The sequence below is a fragment of the Phocoena phocoena genome, chromosome 8 (assembly GCF_963924675.1).
Source record: "Phocoena phocoena chromosome 8, mPhoPho1.1, whole genome shotgun sequence".
NCBI lineage: Eukaryota > Metazoa > Chordata > Mammalia > Artiodactyla > Phocoenidae > Phocoena > Phocoena phocoena.
This window is the reverse complement of record NC_089226.1, coordinates 61,289,941-61,308,114: the sequence shown is the minus strand read 5'-3', so window position 1 is coordinate 61,308,114 and position 18,174 is coordinate 61,289,941. Positions and strand designations below refer to the sequence as shown.

General features: G+C 40.0%; 2 protein-coding genes across 2 annotated transcripts; both read left to right on the top strand.

Annotated features, from left to right (window-relative positions):
* The first annotated feature begins 249 nt into the window (after positions 1-249).
* Positions 250-1,196, top strand: LOC136126947 (olfactory receptor 51F2-like). The gene is given in 2 exon segments (XM_065882390.1): positions 250-1,167; positions 1,170-1,196. Coding segments are annotated over 2 exon segments (945 nt in total).
* Positions 1,197-8,145: 6,949 nt separating this feature from the next.
* On the top strand, positions 8,146-9,108 carry LOC136126357 (olfactory receptor 51E2). Its single transcript, XM_065881429.1, has one exon. The coding sequence runs from the start codon at positions 8,146-8,148 to the stop codon at positions 9,106-9,108; it is 963 nt and encodes a 320-aa protein (XP_065737501.1).
* The last annotated feature ends 9,066 nt before the right edge of the window (positions 9,109-18,174 follow it).

Genomic DNA, 18,174 nt, shown 5'->3' with positions numbered 1-18,174 from the left:
CCCCAGGGAAGAAAAATCATGGGCTGGGGAAAATACAAAAAAAAAAAGAGTACCTATTACAACAGCTGAAATCTTACAATTATTTTATCAATTTAAATGAGCCATTCATACTTACATAATATATAGATATTCCTCTGTGGTTATTTTTTGGTTGAATAAAATTATTTGTAATTGGATTAATTTTTTAAATGTAGGTTTTTTTTGGTTATTCCAGAATTTCATCTTGGAATTCAGTACTTTTAATCCAGCATGTCAGACTTCCAGAATATCACATCTTTTTCCGTTATTTTCCCGCTAACTGGTGTTCCTGGGCTGGAAGCCTTCCACACCTGGATCTCCATTCCGTTCTGTTTTCTCTATTTAACAGCTCTCTCAGGAAACAGCCTGATTCTATTTGCCATTGTTACTCAGCCCAGCCTTCATGAGCCCATGTATTATTTCCTCTCCATGTTGTCTACCACTGACCTTGGCTTGTCCGTATACACTCTGGTCGCCATGTTGGGTATATTCTGGTTCAATGACAGGGAGATCAGCTTTACTGCCTGCTTGTCACAGATGTTCTTTGTTAAACTCTTCACTGTCATGGAATTGTCAGTGCTGTTGGCCATGGCTTTTGATCGTTTTGTCGCCATCTCTAATCCCATCAGGTATGCCACCATTTTAACTGACTCCAGAATAATTCAAATTGGAGTGGCAATTGTCATCAGGGGGACACTAGTGCTGACACCAATGGTAGCAATTCTTATGAGACTGTCCTTCTGCCTCAGCCACGTGCTCCACTACTCTTACTGCTTCCACCCTCATGCGATGAAGCTCTCATGCACAGACACCAGGATCAACAATGCAATTGGGCTGACTGCCATGACCTCTAATGTTGGTGTGGACTCAATTCTCATCGCCCTTTCTTATGTTTTGATCATTAAGACTATCCTCAGCATCACATCCCCAGAAGAGAGGAAGAAAGCCTTCAGCACCTGTATCTCCCATACTGGGGCTATTGCTATTTTCTATATTCCATTGATCAGTCTCTCCTTTGTTCACAGATTTGGGAAACAAGGCCCAGCCTATGTACATACTATGATTGCTAACACCTACCTGCTGATCCCCCCAGTCATGAACCCCATCATCTATCGTGTGAAGACCAAACAGATACGCAGAGCTGTGATAAAAAAATTCTCCATTCCAAAGGCCCATAGAATCATAGAATTCTAGAGACAGTCTGTGTCAGGTCATATTATCAATAGAAAAGTAAATCTGGTGTTTGTTGAAGCTAAGTGTGCAAATATTTAAAATCAAAGATGAAATATATTTAGAAAATCAGCTTGACTGACCTCTGTATTTTACAAATGAGGAGACAATAGACATAAGAATGGGAGGAATGAAGAGCCTGTCTAGAATTTCTCCTCTGATCACTGTTTGTTCTAAAGAGTTTATCCTGCTTATGCTTGTTTATCCTGCCAGTAGTCTTTCTCTTTTTACTTTAAACATTCACGGCAGTTAGAATGGCACAGTATGAAAAAGTGACTCCTTTTTGAGAGATAGGTAGTATTTTCTAACTGTAATAATAATTGTAACTAGCATTTATTATTTCCTTTGACCAGTCATAGTTCTGTTTTTTACATATATTAACACATTTTTATATTCAAAACATTTACAAGGTAGTTACTTTTACTATCAATGGGAAAGTTGAAGCACAAAAATGTTAAGTAACTTATTTAAACAGCTAGTAAGTGACAAAGCCATATTTCACATCCACATGCAAACTGATTCCAGGGTCCCCCCACTCTTAACTTTAATGCTGTATTGCTGTATATAATATAAACTATATATATATTTATATATCTAGACTATATTTATATATAATATAAACATTTATGTATATTATATATAATATAAACAAGATAATATACATTTATACATGAATTAATTAACTTGTACTGGGGGACATAATTTAATCAAACAAACAAAAAACAAAACTCTGTTCTCTAGAAATTTTCAATCAATTTATGGAAGAAAAGCCCCCCAAAAAACTTCAAGCCTCACAAATGTATTTCTACCTGATGTTCTTCCCCAACTAAGCATATTCTAAAATTTCTTTCTGCCCTCTGTCAACATTCTGCCCCAGCAGAAACCGAAAAGTGACTAGAATTGCAAAGGAATTACAACTTGTGTTATTAGAATTGTTTTAACTTGTAGCATATTTTTATGTAATGGCTTAATCCAGCAAGTTAATTATTTTTTCCAAGCTGGGTATATCCAATAATTCTAGAAATTTTAAAGTACATATTTCAATAACACATTGGTGTCACTCACTAATGATGGGCCCTATAGCTGGTATCAGATCCAGCAAGGAAGTACAAGTAGTCATTCATATCTACAGGGAATTTATTAAGTGACTACAGTACCAGCTACTAAATAATTAGGATGATGTCAAAATCCTCAGCATATTTGACAATAATATTTTTAGTCTCAATTATTGCTAGTCTTTATCTTCCTGATCTTTGTATGTTGGAATGTCTCAGGACTTTGTTTTCAGACCTGTCTTATTCTTTGTTATATTCTCATTTTTGGTCATCTCACCTAGCATCATGTCTTCAAATACCATCTATATGCTGGCAAATCCCAAATTAATATCTACAGTCCAGACTCATATCTAATTGCCTATGCATCACTGTCTTCACTTGAACATCTAACAATCATCTTAGACTCATCATGTCCAAAACCATATCCTAATATTCACATCAAGGAAAAAACATTCTCAACCACAGTCTTCCATAACTCAGAAACTCTGCCTTTCAAGTTGCTGTGATAGAACCCTTGGAGTTATTCCTGACACCTGTCTGTCTCTCCCATTCCACATCCAACCTTTTAGCAAATGCTGACGACTCTTTCTTCCAGGTATTCCAGATGTTGCTATCTGGAGTACAACTGCTTTCTACTACCTCAACTGCTACCCCCATGATCCAAGCCATCATCATCTTGAACTTGAAATATTATAGTCTCCTGGTGAATCTTCCTTTAATCCACTTTTGCTTTACAGTACAGTAAAATAAAGTAAAAGTACAGTAAAGTAAACTAATCCCCACCGTAGTTAGATGGATTATTTTAATACACAAGACAAATCATGTCGCTTCCTCTGCACAGCATGTTCCAGAAGCCCCCTGTCTTACCCAGGGAACATTCACAGTCATTATAATATCTTGTAAGGATTTATGTGTTCTGGCTCCTCTCCATAATCTCAACTTCATCTCCAACTACTCTCCCCTTTATTTACTCTACTACACCCACACTAGCCTCCAAATAGTCCCTTAAACTCACCAAGCATGCTTCATCTTCAGACTTTGCACTTGCAGATTTTGCACTTGCAGTTCTCCTTACTCGGGATGTTCTTCCTCCAGATGCCCCCTTGGCTTACTGCCTCTTACCATGCAGGCTCTGCTCATGTGTCCCCTTACTACAGGGCCCTTTATATTATAAAAAATAATAATGACAACACACCTCTCCCTCAATTCCTGCCTGATTTACTCTCTCTTCCTTACCTACCTTGTTTTAATTTCTAGCACTTTCACCCTCCCCCCAACATATTACATACCTGTTTATTTCTTGTCTCGTTTCCCCATTCCAAGGTAAGTTCTTGGAGAATAAGAACTCTTTGTTTCATTTGCGTTATCTTCCAGACCCTAAAACAAGGCCTGCCAGATAGAAAAATCATAACATCTCTGGATGCTGTGGCTCCATTTGCCTCTCAAGTTTCATTGCTTCCTCTCTATGCTCCAGACACAACAAACAACTTGCATTTCCTTAACCCTGATTGCTCTATCTCACTTTCAAGTCTTTGCACAAGCTGTCACCTCCACCTACAGCACCCTCACTCTCTCCCTTCTCCTGACTTAGAATAGAAGTGACTTTCCTTCAGAGATGTTTTCACGACTTCTCAAGTCTGTCTGGTGTCCTTCTGAGGTACTCCTACAGCACCTTCCTCCTGACATCCCTTTTTAGACTCTACTGTAACCATTCTCCCCACAGCAGACTCTGCCCACTTCTCAAGACCAGGGACCACGTCTTAGTCACTATTGGACATAAGTAAAAAAGTGCAGATAATGTGGACCTACAGACTGGATTTTTGCTTGTTTTTTTCTACACGTGACATAAGATGGGTCATGGAGAAAGGGAGGAGAGAAAGAAAGAGGGGCTTGGGCTAGAGAAGAAGGATGGGGTACCCAGAGTCCTAAACATGGGAAGGAGAGGGAGCTTCAGTTTTAAGAACTGGACAGTCAAGATGTCCTCACTACTTCTACAGAGGTTTCTCCCCCAGCACACCTGCCACCCACTAATGTGTGAAAAGCCCCACTGTCCAACAATCCTAGAAACTTGTAAGTTTCCATTCCTAGGAAGTGAGTGTGTAATCTGGACACTTGGGGAATGGGTGTTGCAGAGTAAATGTCATCTGTGACCCAAGTGGACAAGCTCACCATGAATTGGAGACTTCCCTAAAAGCCAGAACAGTGGTGGATACATGGCCACTGTTGCAGTTACCTGAACCCAGAGTCCAAGTGAAAATCCTGTAAGTCCTTTGAGGCCCTATATTATCCAATTCCCCATTACCTCTCTGATTCTATCTGCCTACTATTCTTGCCCTGGTTCCCTCTGCTCAGGAACACTGGCCTACCAGGTACTTTCCCTTCTCAGGAACTTTACTTGCAGTTTCTGTTCCTTCTTCCTGGAATGGACTTCATCAAATATCTCCATAAATATATTTCTCACTCCCTCGGGCTCCTGAAATGTTTTCATCATGTGTGGCCTTCTGCACATAATGTTGTGCAGGAGCTTCATTTAAAATGTCAACTACCGGGCTTCCCTGGTGGCGCAGTGGTTGAGAGTCCGCCTGCCGATGCAGGGGACACGGGTTCGTGCCCCGGTCCGGGAAGATCCCACATGCCACGAAGCGGCTGGGCTCGTGAGCCATGGCCGCTGAGCCTGCGCATCCGGAGTCTGTGCTCCGCAACGGGAGAGGCCACAGCAGTGAGAGGCCCGTGTACCGCAAAAAAAAAAAAAAAAAAAATGTCAACTACCCCCTTGATATTTATCTGCTCCCTTCTTCCCTTTATTTTTCTCCATAAGACTACCTAACATCTTATTTCACTTTTTATATCAACTCCATTTATTGTCTGTCCCCCTAACCAGAATACTGCGTGAGGATGGAGGTTTGTGTGTGTGGCATCTATTTTTCTTATTACATTGTAGGCCCCTGATCAATGTTTGTTGAATGTGAATGAATAAAGAGTCAGAATACCTGGTTCTCAGGCCAGTATTATAACTCACTAACTGTGTGATCTAAGCAAAGAGACTTTATGTCATGTATTCTTTATCTGTGACCCAGGTGCAATGAAAAGTGGCTTCCCTACCTCAGGGTCTGTGTCATCAACTGAAAGAAAAGCTGGGAAAAGAAAAGCTCGAGAGGTGCACGACCTTCTTTTGAATTACGGGACTACATTTTTGTGTACCCATCTCGGTAAAGAGGTTGTGAACTCCTAGAGCCCAAGGACCTAACTATATACCCACGTTGTGTCTAGCAAAGTAGCTGATGAGGAAAAGCACTAACCACTGTGGCTAACTGGAGTTTGAGTTACTTGGAGGAGCGGAAATAGATTGTCTAGAGCCCTATATGTGTAAGTGCGGGAGTCATGGCAGAGGCGGTAGGTCCCTGGTGATCGCCCTCCCACCCACCAGACTGAAACAGTGGGAAGCCTGTGGGAGTGACACACAAGTGGCCATGGAGATATTGTCCCCTGTCTGGGCCCTCAGTCTATATTCCCCCTAACCTGTCCCCATGGGCTTCATGGGCAGAGTTATAAATAAACCTGTACTTGAAAGGAAAAGTCAGATTCAGCTGCATCTCAACAGGACTGTACCATATTCAAGTGAGTGCATCTTCACTGGGGTCAGGCACACCAAGGTCTCTGCCATCCTGAGGGACCTCGAAGGCCCCACAAACTGTCTCATGGCAGGGGAAGGGGAAGCCCTTGCATCCCCATCTTCACGGGCCAAGACGAAATGTTCCAGAGCATTAGCTGACATCCAGAAAGGCTAGTGAGAGTAAATGCAACAACCTCATTCAGACCCAAATTGAAGCTGCAACTGGATCTGGCCAGGGGTCACTTTAGGCAGAAGGCCAGAGCACATAGGAGGGACACATGAGGTCTTCTGGGATAGGTAACTGGGGAGATGTGATGATGGCCCCAAGTCTTAGGCTGTTACCAGCAAAGCAGAAAAGGGGCCCTGCGGAGAGAAGAGTCAGGGAGGTATCTGACCCTGAGACAAGCAGCGACCCTCCTGTCTGTCAGTGCTGATGCAGTAGCGTCAGAGGCCCTGAGAAAGGGGAAGTGTGTTACTGTGCTCCCCTTGCTCCCCTCCGTGCCTGTGAGCATCTGCATCTGAAAAAGGCTGCTCTGAGAAAGGAGAAGAACGAAGAGTAAACAGAGGTGTGGATTTTCTGACCTTTGAACCTTGGATCTGTTCTTCCTTGCTTATCCAAGATGAGGATAATCCAATTTAAAATTTTAGTTTTCATTTTATCGTATTATATTCTAAGACCCGTGTTTTCCAAACTCTCTCCACTAAGGCCAAATAGAAGAGTATGTCCCAGTAGCAGAAAGGACCCAGGTTAGGAGTGAAGAAGAATCCTCGGGGGGGGGGGGTGAACAGGTTAACCTGAATATCACTGATGAGGACACCTGCAGAGTTTATTCTCAAGATTCAGAAACTCTTCTTGAAGCTAAGCCCCTAGCTCTTTAGAGACAATTAGCTCTAAATACCAGGGGACCTAGGGAGCCTATCAGGGAGACAGTTTGACGATAGGTCAGAGAACAGGGTGAGGCAGAGCGACACGGGCTTCCTAAAAAAGAAACGTCTCGCCTAACATGAATGGTCAGCAGAAGTTCCAAGAAAGACAAAGCTCTAGGAGTATTAGGACTCAATCAAGTTCTCTTCGTGGCAGTGAGAGCAGCCTTAGAGGCAGCTTTTAAGTGTGGAGGAACCCATCAGCCAGGAACAGAGAGAAGAGCCTTCACAGAGACCATGCCTGGCCGCTAGGATCCTGCCAGCACCTCCATCTCCCAGGAATTCATTGGAGGGAGCTACTGCCTTTCATTTGATGACCCCAGAGAAGTTTCCTTGTTACCTTAAGAGATTGATTTTGGCCTTTTTTTCTTAGTTTTTATTTTGTGTTTTTATTTTTTAATCACAATTGTGTTTTTTTCCTCTTCCACTGACCTTAGACCTGGGGACCTGGAATCCCGAACATTTGCAAACAAAACAAAACCAAAAACCTCCCTATTCCCACTGTTTGGAACACCTTTTATTCCCTTCTCTGTCTGCTTAATTTTTACTCGTGTTTCAAGACTAAACAGAAGGACCATCTTTTTTCAGGAAGGTTCCTCTGATCATGACTTTCGCCCTCCCATGCATTAAATGCACATCTTTTGCTTACACTTATCCCAAGATTCTAATATTTGGGTTACTTGTCTATCTTTCACCCTAGACAGGGCATCTGAAGGGCAAAAGATGTGTCTTTGACTCTGTATCATCAGCATCTATCAAATAGCCTCCATATATAATAAGTCCTATAAGTAAATGCTTACAGAACCGATGAGTGATCGAAGGGAAGGGAGGGGAAGGGAAGAGTAGGGAAAGGAAGGGTAAAAGGAAAACACAGCCTCTCAGGAAGAGTTTCCAGGTAAGGTATCTCTTAACACCTAGCTGAGAAAAGGGCAGCCCAGTATGCAGACAGTGAAGGTATGGGCCAGGATGAGTCATCCAGGGAACTTGGGAAGGATAGATTTTCAGATAAGCATTGTGATCTCCAGGTTCCCTTTTACAAGTGTAAATGGACTTAGAGAGTAGTGAATGTTAAATGAATTTGAGCTGTCACTTTCCCATTTGGCAGGAGGCTCCAAAGAGCCTTTGTATGAGAGAGCCCAAATGACTTGGAGAAGCAGAAAGAGAGAGTAGGGGAGGGAGAGCTAAGGTGCGTTCAGTTCCCAGGTCTCCAGGGCCAGCCTCTCTGATTGTGCTCCTTATCCTAACAGGCTAGCAGGCTGCCAGTGTGACCTCACCTGCTCCAGTGCCCCCTTCTCCGTGCCAGCTATGAGTGCCTGCAACTTCACACATACCACCTTTGTGCTTATTGGTATCCCAGGACTAGAAGAAGCTCATTTCTGGATCGGCTTCCCCCTGCTTTCTATGTATGCCGTGGCAGTGTTTGGAAACTGCATCGTGGTCTTCATCGTAAGGGTGGAGCGCAGCCTGCACGTTCCCATGTACCTCTTTCTCTGCATGCTGGCAGCCATCGACCTGGCCTTGTCCACAGCCACCATGCCCAAGATCCTAGCCCTCTTCTGGTTTGATTCCCGGGAGATTACCTTTGACGCCTGTATGACCCAGATGTTCTTTATTCATGCTCTCTCAGCCATTGAGTCCACCATCCTGCTGGCTATGGCTTTTGACCGTTATATAGCCATCTGCCACCCACTGCGCCATGCCGCAGTGCTCAACAATAGAGTGACAGCCCAGATTGGCATGGTGGCCGTGGCCCGTGGATCCCTCTTTTTCATCCCATTGCCTCTGCTCATCAAACGGCTAGCCTTCTGCCAATCCAACGTGCTCTCACATTCCTATTGTGTGCACCAGGATGTAATGAAGTTGGCCTATGCAGACACATTGCCCAATGTGGTCTATGGTCTTACTGCCATTCTGGTGGTCATGGGTGTGGATGCCCTGTTCATCTCTTTGTCTTATTTTCTGATTCTACGAACAGTTCTGCAGCTGCCTTCCAAGTCAGAACGGACCAAGGCCTTTGGAACCTGTGTGTCACACATTGGTGTGGTACTGGCCTTCTATGTGCCTCTCATTGGCCTCTCAGTGGTGCACCGCTTTGGAAACAGCCTTGATCCCACTGTGCATGTTCTCATGGGTGATGTCTATCTACTTCTGCCTCCAGTGATCAATCCCATTATTTATGGTGTCAAGACCAAACAGATCAGAACGCGGGCGCTAGCTGTGTTTAAGATCAGCTGTGACAAGGACTTTCCGGCTGTGGGAGGCAGGTGACACTTACCATGGCACTTTTATCCTTAATGGCTTGATATAATGATTTCCTAATGTTAGCTTAATCCCAGTTGCCCATAAACACATCAGTGCTTTTCTCTGGTTGGCTTCCAAACACTTCCTCTGCTTGGGGTGAAGTTGTTGAGGCTACCGTAATTCTTTTCCACAGGTAAAAATACTATTGACATCCTTATTATATAAAAGGCTTAAATAATAAAATAGATCAATAGTTAAAGAACATAAAGAAGAGTGACAAAAAGTACAATTGGTTTTGAAACAAGGGAAAATTTGCTCTGACTAGTAATCTAAGAACTCTATAGTAAGACAATACGTAACATTTTTGCCGATTAAATTACAGTTTTTATTAATGAAAATTCACAATGAAAGAGTTTGTGTTGAAACACATATCCTCGAGCATCACAGCTGATGGTGTAATTGGCAAAATATAGCAAGAACTTTTTAAAAGTTACATGCTTTAGGGAATTCCCTGGTGGTCCAGTGGTTAAGACTCTGCGCTTCCACTGCAGGGGGCACAGGTTCAATCCCTGGTCAGGGAACTAAAGATCCCACATGCCGTGTGGAGTGGTCAATAAATAAATAAATGTTACAGGCTTTAATGCTGTAATCTCACTTTTGAAAATTTATTCTAACGAAATATCTCTACCTATGGGGTAGGTACTCTTTTTGACCCCTGTTACCAGTGAAAGAAATGAGGTTTACATTAACAAGAAAGCTAAGTCACACAGCTTGTGGGTGCTGTGCCATGATCTGAAATTAAATTTCATAACCAAATACAGTTATTTAATATCCATGCTATCTTGCTTCCTGTTTAACATCTGCCATTTATTTCCTCAGCCTGTGTAAATCCTGTTTTCTCTCTGCTGTGTGCCTTATGAGGTGAATGACTGCATCTGTATTGAGTGGTAACCCTGCCCTTGTTGTGAGCAACAAATCTAGGTTACTCTTCATGTTTTACAGTGACCATTCATGTTCTACAGCCTGCTTCTTTCCAGATTAAGGGAGAAGATATCTTCTCAATCATGTCTCCCTTTTTTTAAGTGTATTCTGTATCTGTCAAACATTTCCAATGTCTGAGTTTCAACTTAAGTGTAAGATATTATAAATTTTATTTAAAATTTTGCTAAGTGTAACACCTATTTCTTTCATGTTTATCGAATCCCATAAACTCAGATTTGGAGATGTGAGAAGTTCCCTGGTCTTCTTTCCCACCAGTGCAGAAATCTGAATGCATCTTTTCTCAAGATGGGCTATTCCCATTGTATAGTTGAGAAGGTCTGATGAGAAGCTAAAATCTGAAGGCAGTCATTGGGCCTATGTGTGCCCTCAGTAGCTTCACCGAACAAGTCTTAGGTGGGGGATTAGGGTGGATAAACCATGGGGAGACTCCAACCTGTGGGCTCTTTCTCAGGAGGAAGGAACCTCGGACTCTTAACCTCTCTTCTGGAGAAGGGTCTTCCTAGCATATGTATCTGTGAGCATCCAGTTGTGATTCCCTGCCCAGAGGCAGTAGAATAGGCTTCAAAGTCTTGCAGCTAATCAATGCAAAAAGACCAGGGCTGAGAGAAAGAGACAAAATGGAAGAAATGGATGATTTCCCTAAAGAAACGAAGGGGTGCTCAATGCTCTGCAAAAGTGGAGATTCAGGTATTAGGCCTCACCCTAAATAATGAGGTCAGGAGCCTCGTTTTATGAGATTGAACCACCTATGTCTCTCCTCACAACTTCCATCCTCTTTTATTTTCCTGTGCATTACTCTGCCTCGAATCATACCCTCCTGGCTATTGCCATATACCTAAGAGGATGACAATTTAATAAAGTGTGTATCTCATGCTCCCAAATTCTTCACTGTTCACTGCCATACAATTTATTCATAGTCTATTGCAGTCTCCCCTACCCCTCCCTCTGCCCTAAGATTTTCACTTTTTTAAAAGTAGTCAAACGTCTTATATTCATAGCAACACTATTCACAATAGCCAAAAATGTGGAAATAACCCAAGTGTTATTCAACATATGAATGGATAAACAAAATTAGTATATACATACAATGGAATATTATTCAGCCATAGAAAAGCACAAAATAATGATACGTTCTACAACATGGATGAATCCTGAGAACATGATGCTAAGTGAAACAAGCTAGACACAAAATGACAAATATTGTATGATTCCACTTATATAAGGTACTAAAAATTCATTGAGACAGAAAGTAGAATAGAGGTTACCAGGGGCTAGGGAGAAGGGAGAATGAGGGGTTATTGTTTAATGGGTATTAAGTTTGGGATGATGGAAAAGTTCTAGAAATGGCTAGTGCTGATGGTTGCACAACAATGTGAAAATACTTAATCTCACTGTATTGTACACCTAAAACAATTTGTTAGAATGGTACATTTTATGTATGTTTTGCTATGATAAATAATTACCAAAGAAAGAATATAAAACATATCACCATCAATTTAATAACAAGAACATATTGAAATGATTGCATTTTGGATACACTGGGTTAAAGGAAATATATTATTAAGATTTTTTAAAAAGTATCCCAAAGAGGAAGATACTTAATCCCCATATTGGGAGGAGGACAGATCCTTGGGATGAGATTTAGGAGCTCAGAACCCCTCTTCTGCCACTAAGTGGTGACCTTGTCTAAATCACATCACAATCTCTTTGAACGAAGTTAGTAAACTTGATGATTAAGTTAGATAAACTCTAAATCCCATCTCTATCCTAAATATTATGTGCTCTGAGCATTAAGAAGCCAGGAACAATTCTAAAGGTCCTGCAAGTCTGAAGCTCTCCAGGGTCTCCTTGGGAACTGCTTTCTGACCCACATAAGAAAACCAGCCCCCTTCCCTGAGGCCACACATGCTGTTTACCCAAACACAGTATTTATCAACTTGATCTCCTACTCCCCTATTCTGCCAATTATAGCTCTTTCCAAAAATCAAAACTTCTCTCAAAGACTGAGGCTTTTCCACACAGGAGATATTCACGGGCTCTCTGAAAGGAAGCCCCGTCCAACAGAGAGAGCAAACCATTCTGATTCGTCAAGTCAATTCACTCCCTGTGAGGTTCGTTTCCCTCTTCTGTTTATTAGGAGCAATAATAGAATCGACCACTCAGTGATTTTGTGAGGATTATGTGCAATTATCCAGCACAACGCGTAGTGCAATACTTAATACATAGTATGAACTCAATAAATACTTATTATTATCATCATCATCAGGGAGGAGGTGGATAATAATTCCTGCCTCTCAGGGACATTGAGGGGATAGAAATGTGGGTTTCTGCCTTTGGCAAGCAAGACACACAGATTTTTTTAAACACTCATCTGATCACATTAGCCTGGGAGCTTGGAGTTTAGGAACTGGGCTTTTTTCCTCTCTTCCTCTTATACCAGTACCAGGACTAAGATTTGGGAGATGGGATAAAGGAAGGGAGTGTAGTAGATAGGGGAGGTGGGACTTACATGGGATTCAAATTGGATTGAAATGACTGATTTTATGCACTACAGGAGGAAGATCAACAGAAAAGCCATAGTTTTCAAAGTTGTCCCTGGAAAATGTGATTGCATCCTAGAAGGTGACAAACTAAAGGGGGGTTATGACCATTGCTTATTGCTTGTTCACACAGACTAGGGTCCTGGGAGAGTGTTTGCATTTTGTTTCCCAATGACCTGGAAGGGCTTCCAGGAGGAGGGCCTCTGGGTGCTCGGGGAGCTGAGTCAACTCGTCGAGGTAGTTGCAGGCAGCCCCTGCCATGAGAGACCTCTTGGTCTCAGGCAAGTGCTCACTGTAGTCAGAGTATCTTTCCCAGTGAAAAAGGGTCTCCAGGGACTGAGGACCATAAAAGCACTGCCTTGTTCCCAGCCATGTTTATGTTGGCCTGGACAGTGGACAGCACCAGTTTAGGTAGCCAGTTCCCCATGAGAGCCAACGTGTCTGAGGTTGCCCTGTAATCAGGACAGCTCCCATCACTCCCCAGTAATTAAATGTAGCCCCCATCTCTGAGCAGCACATCATTTATCCCACACTGGACTGACAAGAAATAAGGACAGAACATAAGTTTGTTTTTTTGTTTTGAGGGATAGAGATTTCCTCAGGCTTTTTTTATTATTAGAAGAAAAGATTTACTCTCAATACACATTTAGGACCAGAGATTACCAGAATCAACATATCTGAGATTCTTTCCAATGATGATCACCACGAATTCCCCCAACTGATGCCAGCATTCATGCCCAGTGCCTATTTTTTAATGTCATTTAACATTAAACGTTCAAGGATAACTTACAATGTTCTAGGCTCTGTAAAAAAATGAGGAGGATACAAAAATAAACAATAGTGGATACTGTAGCCTATGTCAGATATTATCCGAAAGAAAAGAGATAACAAATGTTGGCAAGGATGTAGAGAAAAAGGAACATTTGTGCACTGTTAGTGGGACTGTAAATTGGTGCAGCCACTATGGAAAACAGTATGGAGATCACTCAAGAAATTAAAAATAAAAATGCCATAAGCAATCATTACCTCAAAGAGATATCTGCACTCCCATATTGATTGCAGCATTATTCACAATAGCCAATGTATGGAAACAACCTAAGTGTCTGTCAGTGGATGACTGGATAGAGAAAATGTGATATACATGTATATTACATATACATATTATATATATATATATATATATATATATATATATATATATATATATATATAATATACGGAATGTTACTCAGCCTTTAAAAAGAAAGAAATCCTGACATTTATGACAAGATGGATGAAACTGGAAGGAATTACGCTAAATGAAATAATTCAGACAGAGATAGACAAATAGGGCACATTACCACTTATATGTGGAATCAAGATGAAAAAAAGTCAAACTCAAAGAAACAGAGAGTAGAAAGGTGGTTGTCAGAGGCTGGGGTAGGGGAGGTGTAAATAGGGAAACATTGGTAAAAGAATACAAACTCTTAGTTATAAGATGAGTAAGTTCTGAGGATCTAATGTATAACATGATGACTGTAGTTAATAATACTATATTGTATAATTGAAAATTGCTAAGAAAGTATAACTTAAGTGTTCTCAGTGAAAAAAAATTCATATTTGAGTTAATTTGTTAATTAACTTAATGGTGGGAATCCAATTCTTTCACAATGTATATGTATATATAATCATCACATTGTACATTTTAAATATATTGCAGTTTTATTTGTTAATTATATCTCAATACATTCATAAATTAACTCAAAGTCAATCACTGACCTAAATGTAAAACTTTTTAGATGTACGCATAAATCTGTAAAACTCTTAGAAAAACATAAAAGAAAATCTTCAGGATTTAGGGCAAAGCCTTCTTAGTCTTGACACCAAAAACATAATTCATTTAAGGAAAAACTGATAAATTAAGCTTCACTAAAAATAAAAAGTGCTGTTATGTCAAAGACTCAGTTAAAAGGATAAAAAGAAACTATACGGAGTGTGAGAATATGTGTATGCAAATTACATATCCAAAAAAGGCCTAGTATCTAGAATATAAAAAACTCTTAAAATTCAACTAGAAAAAAATTTTAATTAAAAATTGGTAAAAAACATAAAGTGATATTTCATGGGAAAAGATACATAGATGCAAATAAACACATGAAAAGATGTTCAAAGTTATTAGCCAGTAGGAAATGAAAATTAAAACCATGGTGAGATATCAATACATATCTGCTAGCATGGCTAACTGTTTTTACAAATATGAAAACATCAAATGCTAGCAAGGATGTGGGGAAATTGGTTACTTAATTCATTGCTGATGAAATGTGAAATGGTATAGCCAGCCATTCTGAAAAACATTTTGGTAGTTTTTAAAAAACTAAACATGCAACTGATATATGGCTGAGCATTTGCACTCTGGTATTGATCTCAGAGAAATGAATTATTTGCACTGAAAGCTTGTACACAAATGTTTATAGTAACAATAAAATAATAGCCAAAAACTGGAAACAACACATATGTTCTTCAACAGATGAATGGTTAAGCAAACAGTTTAACATGCCCTACAATATTGTTCAGCATTTAAAAAGAATAAACTATTGAAGATGATGGACTAGGAAGAAGACCCTGAGCTTAATTCCTCCCACGGGTAGACCAAAATTACAACTATTTACAGAGCAACTATTTATGAGAATGACCTGAGGGCTAGCAGAAAAGATTTTCCACAGCTAAAGATATAAAGAAGAAACCGCAATCAGATGGGTAGGAGGGGCAGAGACAGTGTAGTCAAGACTCACATCCCTGGGAAGGTAATGCACAAACAGAAGGATAATCACAATAGAGGTTCTCCCGATGAAAAAAAATATCCAAGTCCTACATCAGGCTCTCCAGTTCAGGGGTCTTGTATCAGAAAGATGAAACCCTGGAACATCTGGCTTTGAAGGCCAGTGGGATTTGCATATAGGAGAGGTAGAGGGCTGTAGGAAACAGAGACTCTGCTCTTAAAGAGCACACACAAAATCCCCATGCTCTGAGTCTCAGCAGAAATTAAGGAAATAATCCCACTTACAATTACATCAAAAAGAATGAAATAACCTAGGAATAAATCTAACCAAGGAAGTACAGTAACAGACCTTTACTTGGAAAACCATAAGGCTGATGAAAGAAATTGAAAATGACAAACAAATGGAGATATATGTGTTCATGAATTGGAAGAATTAATATTGTTAAAATGGCTATACTACCAAAGGCAACTTACAGATTCAACGCAATTCCTATCAAAATGCCAGTGGCATTTTTCACAGTACTAGAACAAATAATTCTAAAATTTGTATGGAAACACAAAAAAGACCCCCAATAACTAAAAGAATCTTGAGAAAGAAGAACAAACCTGGCAGTATCACACGTCCTAATTTCAAACTACACTACGAAGCTACAGTAATCAAAACAGTATGGTACCAGCACAAAAACAGACACATAGATCATAGAACAAACTAGAGAGCCCAGAAATAAACCCACACTTAAATGGGCAATTAATCTATGACAAAGGAGAGAAGACTATACAATGGAGAAAAGACAGCCTCTTCAATAAATGGTGTTGGGAAAACCAGACAACTGTATGCAAAAGAATCATACTGGACTACTTTCTCACACCATATACAAAAATAAACTCAAAATGGATTAAAGACTTAAATGTAAGACCTAAAACTATAAAATGTCTAGAAGAAACATAGGCAGTACACTCTTTGACATAAGTCTTAGGAATAATTTTTGGATAAGTCTTTTCAGTCAAGGGTAACAAAAGCAAAAATAAACAAATAAAACTACATCAAACTAAAAAGCTTTCCTTTGTGCATCAGAGGAAACTATCAACAAACCCAAAAGGCAGCCTACTTAATGGTGAGAAGATATTTGCAAATGATGTAACTGATGATGGGTTAATATCCAAAAATATACAAAGAACTCATACACTCAACATAAAAACAAACAAACAAACTTATTAAAAAATGGGCAGAGAACCTGAATAAACAGTTTTCAAAAGAAATACAGATGGTCAACAGACACATAAAAAGATGCTCAACATCACTAATAATCAGGGAGAAGCAAATCAAAACCACAAAGAGCCACCACTTAACACCAGTCAGAATGGCTATCAACAAAAACAACAAATAACAACTGTTGACAAAGATGTGTAGAAAAGGGAACCCTCTTGCACTGTTTGTGGGAATGTAAATTGGTGCAGCCACTATGGAAAACAGTATGGGAGTTACTCAAAAAATTAAAACTACCAAATGGTCCAGCAATTCCACTTCTGTGTTTTTATTCTGAAGAAAACAAAAACACTTATTTGAAAAGATGTATGCACCCCTATGTTCATTGCTGCATTATTTACAATAACCGAGACATGGAAGCAGCCTAAGTGTCCATTGATAAATGAATGGATAAAGAAGATGTGGTATATATATATATAAAATGGAATATTACTCAGCCATAAAAAAGAATGAAGTCTTGCCATTTGCAATAACATGGATGGACCTGGAGGATATCATGCTAAGTGAAATAGTCATACAGAAAAAGAAAAATATTATATAACTTCACTTATATGTGAAATCTAAAAAACAAAAGAAACAAACAGAAACAGAGTCATAGATACAGAGAACAAACTGGTGCTTGCCAGAGTGGAGAGGCGTGGAGGGATGAGTGAAATAAGTAAGAGAGATTAAGAGGTATAAACTTCTAGTTATAAAATAAGTAAGCCAGGCTTCCCTGGTGGTGCAGTGGTTGAGAGTCTGCCTGCCGATTCAGGGAACACGGGTTCATGCCCCGGTCCGGGAAGATCCCACATGCCGCAGAGCAGCTAGGCCCGTGAGCCATGGCCGCTGAGCCTGCGTGTCTGGAGCCTGTGTTCTGCAACGGGAGAGGCCACAACAGTGAGAGGCCCGCATACTGCAAAAATAAATAAATAAATAAATAAATAAAATAAGCCATGAGGTTGTCATGTACAGCATAGGGAATATAGTCAGTAATACTGCAATAACGTTGTATGGTGACAGATGGTAACTAGATTTATCATGGTGATCATTTTGTAATGTATAAAAATATCGAATCACTATGTCAGACATCTGAAACTAATACAATATTGTAAATCAATTATGCTTCAATTTTAAAAAGACATGAACTATTAATACATGGAATAAGCTGGATAAATCTCCAGATAATTATGCTGAGTGAGAAAAAATCCCAAAAGATTATATACTGTATCACTTCATTTATATAACAGTCTTGAATTGACAAAATTATAGAGATAAAGAACACACTAGTGATTGCTAGGGATTAAAAAGGGGATGGGGAAGGAGGGAAGTGGGAGTGGCCATAAAAGAAAAAAATGAGGGAGCCTTGTGATGATGGAAATTTTAAGTATCATGACTGTAGCAATGTCGATATCCTTATTTTGATATTGTACTATTGTTTTGCAAGATATTAATTTTGGGGGAATTGAGTGAAGGATACATGGGATCTCTCTATTAAGTCTTACAACTGCTTATGAATCTACAACTGCTCAAAAAGATTTTTTAAA

Coding starts and splice junctions, on each gene's coding strand:
- LOC136126357 (XM_065881429.1), top strand. CDS start 8,146: ATGAGTGCCTGCAACTTCACACATACCACCTTTGTGCTTATTGGTATC.